Source organism: Phoca vitulina, unplaced genomic scaffold (genome assembly GCF_004348235.1).
Source record: "Phoca vitulina isolate PV1807 unplaced genomic scaffold, GSC_HSeal_1.0 scaffold28, whole genome shotgun sequence".
Classification (NCBI taxonomy): Eukaryota; Metazoa; Chordata; class Mammalia; order Carnivora; family Phocidae; genus Phoca; species Phoca vitulina.
In genome coordinates, this window is record NW_022589731.1 from 10,919,878 (window position 1) to 10,926,381 (window position 6,504).

At 46.5% G+C, this 6,504-nt stretch overlaps 1 protein-coding gene across 3 annotated transcripts in view; it reads left to right on the plus strand.

Annotated features, from left to right (window-relative positions):
* The window catches only part of CASP7 (caspase 7), a 29,162-nt gene extending 23,556 nt beyond the window's left edge, over window positions 1–5,606 (plus strand). For all 3 annotated transcript variants that reach the window (XM_032423420.1, XM_032423421.1, XM_032423419.1), the window contains exons 3-7: window positions 1,142–1,278; window positions 1,746–1,874; window positions 2,639–2,814; window positions 3,201–3,330; window positions 4,033–5,606. In XM_032423420.1, coding sequence (XP_032279311.1) covers window positions 1,142–1,278; window positions 1,746–1,874; window positions 2,639–2,814; window positions 3,201–3,330; window positions 4,033–4,256 — 796 coding nt within the window. In that variant the 3' untranslated portion in view covers window positions 4,257–5,606. The remainder of the gene's footprint in view (window positions 1–1,141; window positions 1,279–1,745; window positions 1,875–2,638; window positions 2,815–3,200; window positions 3,331–4,032) is intronic.
* The last annotated feature ends 898 nt before the right edge of the window (window positions 5,607–6,504 follow it).

Consider the following 6,504-nt stretch of genomic DNA (forward strand, 5'->3'; position numbering starts at 1 on the left):
AAAAATATTTATGGAGCAACGTATATGCCAGGCATTGTTCTAGGTATTGGGACTTCAGCAATTTTTCAGAACAGATCAAAAAACAATCTTTTCTCTCGTGGAGTTTCCATTCCTGTGGATGACCAGCACGGTTGCTTTCCACTCACACTTGACATTGTTTTCTGTGTCCTCTCAATGATGCTGCATGTTCCATCCTCCATGCCAGACTTTTGGTACCTGGATGGTCAGTGTTGGGAGATTGGAAGGGGACTACTTCCTTTTTTAAATTGCTGTTCCTTGGGGCCCCTGGTGGCTCAGATGGTTAAGCATCTGCCTTCGGCTCAGGTCATGATCCCAGGGTCCTGGGATCGAGCCCCGCGTCGGGCTCCTGGCTCAGCGGGGAGCCTGCTTCTCCCTTTCCCTCTGCCGCTCCCCGTGCTCATGCTCTCTCTCTATCTCAAATGAATAAACTTAAAAAAATAAATAAATAAATAAATTGCTGCTCCTTTTCCCCCCTTTTTAATGTAACTACTTCTAACCTCAGGTATTTGTGTTCTGAATGTGGGTTCTTTCATTTAATACTATCGTTGTGAGATTGGGTTCGTGTTGTCATGCTTTGTCCATTCTCATTGTTATATAGTTTCTCCTTATATGCATATTCAGCAGTTTATTCATGCTCTGTAAATGGACATTTGGATTATTTGCTGCTTGGGGCTCTTGCTGAACAGCACTGCTGTGCGCATGTGTAGATCTGGCCCTTTTGCAAACACATTTGCTCTGCTCTGGGGTGTATCACCGGGAGTGGAGTTGCTCTGTCATAGGATCCGTTTAAATTCAGTTTGGGTAGATTCTGCCAGTTTTCCACAATGGAAGTACAAAGTAGATTCCCAGCAGCTACGAGCGACCCCTTGCAAGTGCCGTATCCCCCTGTAGCCATGCTGGTGGGTGTGTCCGGGAATCTCATTGAAGTTTTAGTTTTAGGGCAGGAGATCCTGTTTGTTTTAAATACGACAATTAAACGGAGCTATCTGCCCACCTCGGGCCTTTTCTTAACAGAGATTACAGCTTTCTTGGGCACCCCTTCCATGCTAGCAGTAGAATCGGGAGGCCATTCCTGTCCACACATCTTCCACAGCCCCTGACTGGCTTTCTGTTTCCCCAGTAAGAAGAAGAAAAATGACGCGGGGAAATCAATCAAGACCGCCCAGGACCGAGTGCTTACATATCAGTATAACATGAATTTTGAGAAGGTGGGCAAATGCATCATAATAAACAACAAGAACTTCGACCAAAAGACAGGTCAGTGCTGTGGGCCTGGGCTGACCTTTCCTGTCCCCTTGCGTCATCTTCAGCTTGTATCAGACTTTGATTAGAGAAGGGCCGTGCCCATCTGCTGGGGCAGACAGCCGCCCACCCAGTGCTCTTTACGTGCCCAGGAAGAAGGCACGAGGGACATCGGGAGCTTCGAGTCTGAGGTCCCACCACGTGCATTCGCTGATGTGGGACTTGGACCAAAGGGCTACGAATCGAGGGGAGCTCTTTGGTCTCGACTGAAGCAGAGAGTTGCCGTGACGAGGCTCACCTTCTGTGGGCAGACTGAATGACCTTCTCCTTTGAGTTTGCTTCTTATCTCAGTTGCTCATTTCAACTGTGACCTTGGAAGCATTGAGACCGGAGCCCGCAAGGCCACACTTAGCGCCCGACCGGATGCGGCTAGCGGGCAGCACTCAGCCAGGAACTGCTCATCATGGCCTTCATTCCCACAGGTATGAGCGTCCGAAATGGGACGGACAAAGATGCTGAGGCCCTTTTCAAGTGCTTCAGAAACCTGGGCTTTGATGTGGTCGTCCATAATGACTGTTCTTGTGCCAAGATGCAAGATCTGCTGAAGCAAGGTGCGTGCCCGTCTCCTCCCCGCGCCTCCTCCCTGCTCCGGGGAGGGCCAGCACGCCAGCGGTCTCGGGAGGGCGCCTTGGCGGGACACAGCGATTTCAGCCCGGGCAGCCTTTCCTTCCTCTGGGCTACTCCGGCCCAGGCGGAGGCCTTTCAGGAAACTTCCACCTCTCCCTAAAAAGATGAAATCAGCAACTAGGACAGCAAGTGATAGGTTTAGTATCTACAGAACAGTCTCCATTTCAGAAAGCTAATTCATAGGGAAGGAACAAGTCTGTATCTTTCTGTCCAGAATGGAGTTGAAGTGTCAACCTTTCCCTGGTGGCAGATAGAGAAAAATAATCTCCCTGTATTGCAGATGTTTATGTTTTAAACAGACTTTGCAGATACGGGAACTAAGGCACAAAATGGTGACGTAACTTGCCTGGTGTCGCAGGCCTAACAAACAGCAGGGCCTTGCCCATTCAGTGCCCCCGGACGCTGCCTCCTAGCAGCCGCCTGAACCCCTCCCACATGGGGGGCACACCTCCTCACGAGGGGCACACCTCCTCACGAGGCAACCCCATCTAGGTTTCAGACCGTGTGAGAATTCTAGAATCCCCTGTCTCTAACTTCTCTGCACTGGTCTTCCTTCTCTCCAGAGAGGTGCTCCTCCCCGTGCACGTCTGACAGTCAGTGGCCACTGCCAGGCTGGGAGGGAGCACCCTCTGGAGGTCCCACAGGACGTACATCTTAACCTTTCCGTCCTCGAACCGCTTGCTTGCAGCCTCTGAAGAGGACCACAGAAATTCCGCTTGCTTCGCCTGCATCTTGCTAAGCCACGGAGAAGAAAATTTAATTTATGGAACAGATGGCGTGACAGCAATAAAGGACTTGACCGCCCATTTTAGGGGGGACAGATGCAGAAGCCTTCTAGAGAAACCCAAACTCTTCTTCATTCAGGTAATCCCTTTTCAAAGCCAGTGCCATTGAAAAAGGACAAAGATGACAGAGCGATGACAGAGTGACTTGGGTTCTATCACCTTTACAGATGTATGCGCTGTTTCAGTTGGGGTTTGCAAATTTAGGTTTTGTTTTTCTATCCCTCCATGCTTGGCATCTGTATTTGCATCAGCTCAGCTGTTGTGAGGGTTTAAGACACTGTGATATTTTCATTTGCTTTGCTTGCTAATTTGACACAAGCTTTATTCATTATGTATTTATATTTCAAATTCTCATTGAGCTGCTAATGCATGCCGAGCGCAGCCCTGGGCACCGGGACGCAGCAGTGAAAAGCTCACACATTCCTATTCCCAACTCCATGGAGTGATCTCTGCTTTGGTACTTAGGCTTGCCGGGGGACAGAGCTCGATGATGGGGTCCAGGCCGACTCGGGGCCGATCAATGACACAGATGCCAATCCTCGATATAAGATCCCCGTTGAAGCCGACTTTCTCTTCGCCTATTCTACAGTTCCAGGTATCAGATCCATTGCCTGTGAACCAGACCATGCCATTCCACCATCAGAATGCAGGCTTGAGGCTGTATGCATTTCCTGTTGCTGCAGGGATAATTCCCCGAAACGTAGTGGCTTCTGACCCACAAGCGTGTTATCTTATGGTTCTGGAGGCCAGAGTTCCAAATGCGCTGGCAGGGCAACCCAGAATTCCAGAAGGAATATTCTGGAGGCTCTAGGGGGGATATCCACGTCCTTGCTTTTTCCAGCATGTTAGAATTCCCTGGCTTGTGGTCCCCTACCTCCAGCTTCAAAGCCAGCAACCTCAAATCTCTGTGACTCTTCTCTCCTGCACATTCCTCTCTTGAGGCTTGATTAGAAAGTAGCTCTCGCCCCCCAAAGGGCAGTGGGGAGTTCCAGAGTTCTTCTCAAGCATTTACTTTGGAAAGCTCCATGTGCCCATTTGTCTCCTACACACTTAGGTATTTGGTATGTATCCGTGCAGGACACTGTGTTGGGCATCTTCAGGCAGCCTTCTAAACCTAAGATGTTTGCTCTCTGCTCACACAGCCTAAATCTCACGGGGAAGTTGCATGCAAAGAAAAGTAAGATAATTTCAGAAAAGCAGGTGTGAAGGCCCCATATACCGAGAGCTCCTTCTTGGTGGCCCGTGGGGCAGCAGCCAACTCAGCTGATCTGATTTTCTCCTTTCTGTCTTGTTGAAGGCTATTACTCATGGAGGAACCCAGGAAGCGGGTCCTGGTTTGTGCAGGCCCTGTGCTCCACCCTGAACGAACACGGCAAGAGCCTGGAGATCTTGCATATCCTCACCAGGGTGAACAACAGGGTGGCCAGGCACTTCGAGTCCCAGTCTGATGACCCCCACTTCCACGAGAAGAAGCAGATCCCATGTGTGGTCTCCATGCTTACCAAGGAACTCTACTTCTGAAAAAATAACCATTTCAGGGATGCGTTCGAGCCGAAAAGCTACGGATCATTTGTTCACGAGTCTTTTTTTTTTTTTTTTTTTTTTTGGATGCTCTTGAAATACCCAGAAATTCTAAAGGATTTTAATTCAGGAACATTTATTGATTCAACAGGAAAGAAACTTTCTGGTGCTGTCTTACGTTCTTATGTTTTTGGAGATTTTTTTTTTTTTTTAATAATGTTACCTATTTGATGGCTCTGTAATTTCTTCTTCAGACTAATTTTCTGTTTGTATTTTTCTCCTTGTTGTCCTACTTAGTACATACAACAGAAACAAGCTCCGCAGACTCTTGGCTGTGTCCATCATGATTGGTGGTGACATGGTAGACAGGGTCTACCTGGCCAGGAGGGTTCCAGTGCTTGGAAAAAAGCAGCCTGTATTCACCTGTATTGCAGAAAGTGGGTACTGAGTGTGATTTGAGTGATTTCTCATCGGCTTAGGGCAGATTCTCATGCAGAACTTCCCAGATAAGTTAAAGGGGGAAAAATATTAATGATTCTAATATGTCTGTCTGATAGAGAGAAAACAGAAACCATTCTAGGTATTTCAATAGAGGGAATTTCATAGAGGAAATTGACCTACAAAGATGATAAAAGAGAAGCCAAATAAAAGGGATCTGTGACCACCTAGGACTATGAAAAGGTGTGGTCTCCTTAATCCAGAAGCTGGGGTAGCCCACAGGAGCCAGCAGTGTGGTGGGGGCTGCCTGGTGAGAGCCAGGACCACCGAGGGATTGTGGAAATTGGAGCCATGGCAGAGACAAAGCCCCTGCCTGAGCTGGGGCAAGACCAGCTGGGTCAGATGTGGAGAGATACCCTGGCTTCATCTCTCCTGCCCTCTAGTCTTCCTCCCGCACCTTACCTGGAAGCCAGATGACAAGGGCCCTGGGAAATGTGATTTTCTGCAAATACAGAGCACAGCAAAGCCTAGTGAGGCAGGACAGGAACAAGAAATGGATATCAGAATGGCCCATAATGTGAATATAAGTAATCCTATTCCCTGATGTGCAGCGACTCCTCCCTTCAATCATTTATTCACTGAGTTGTCAGGTAATCTCCGTATTGCCCACTATGTGCAAAATCTTTTTTTAGCTTTGAAATCTACCTGGAACTTTTTAGATTATTCCAATCCTTATTCTGAGTAAATTCTTTGTTACCTCTAATTCTCTATGGGGGAAAAGTTTATGGCAAAGATTTTTGCACTTTGTTTTCAAGGTTACCTTTTGAATTCTTGACTCTTTTATTCTGGCTTAATAACTGGTTAACATACAGATGTTCATATTTATTGATTAAAATGTGGTTGCTTAATTCCTAACCAGCTCAGTTTGCTTTCCTTCTAAAGTTTTTTATGGCAGTGGAAAAATGGAAAAACAGGATAAGAATTGACCCCACTGACTTTACCTCCACACAAAATATAATTCATGTCTCTTTGAAGCTGGAACACGAACAGAGCAGTAAGTCAATCACTTTGGAAGCTGACATGCTTCACATAAAGGGTTAATTAACTTAACAAAGCTGTTTGCAATGAGCTACCATTTATTAATTTGGCAACAAAATCAGAGCAAGTAGAAGTATTTTCTTTCAATAAGAAAACTACTTTAGGGCCAGTTTATTAGACCTGTCCCTGGTTTCCTGCCATCTAAAATATACCAAATGTACAAAATTGAAGTGCAGATCGTGAATCAAGAATCAACAAGCATCCTCCCTACCATTTGCAGAATTCACCAGCTCTTCTTTGGAAAACAGACTACCCTACTAAAGGAAACTCTTCGTAGAAATAAATGTGCCTAAGTGCATTGTAACTGGAAGTACAAATTACTGTAATTATTGCCCTTGTAAGCTTCATTAAAAATCCCAAGTGGCAGGGTTTTGGGTTTCTTTAAAAATTCTCTGAGCGATCATAGGTACTAAGCTCACAAATAATGAATATTCCTTCATAGACCAGAGATAGAAAGGGCTATTAAGAAAGAGCCTTCACCCTTGAGTACTTCACTGGGCAGACACTCTTGTTTATCAAGATCAGAGATCCTATTCCAAGTTGGGTAGGTGCTCAGTCAGAATTTCTATAAACCGAAATTCCGATAAGAACTCAATCCTGGTGAATACACATTCCTATTAGAACCCAACCTGCCCCTTGCAGGAGTAACAGCCAAAGCCCTGCCTTGGCTCCGGAGAAAGCCAGTGCAGGCGTATGCTATCCTTGCTGGAAT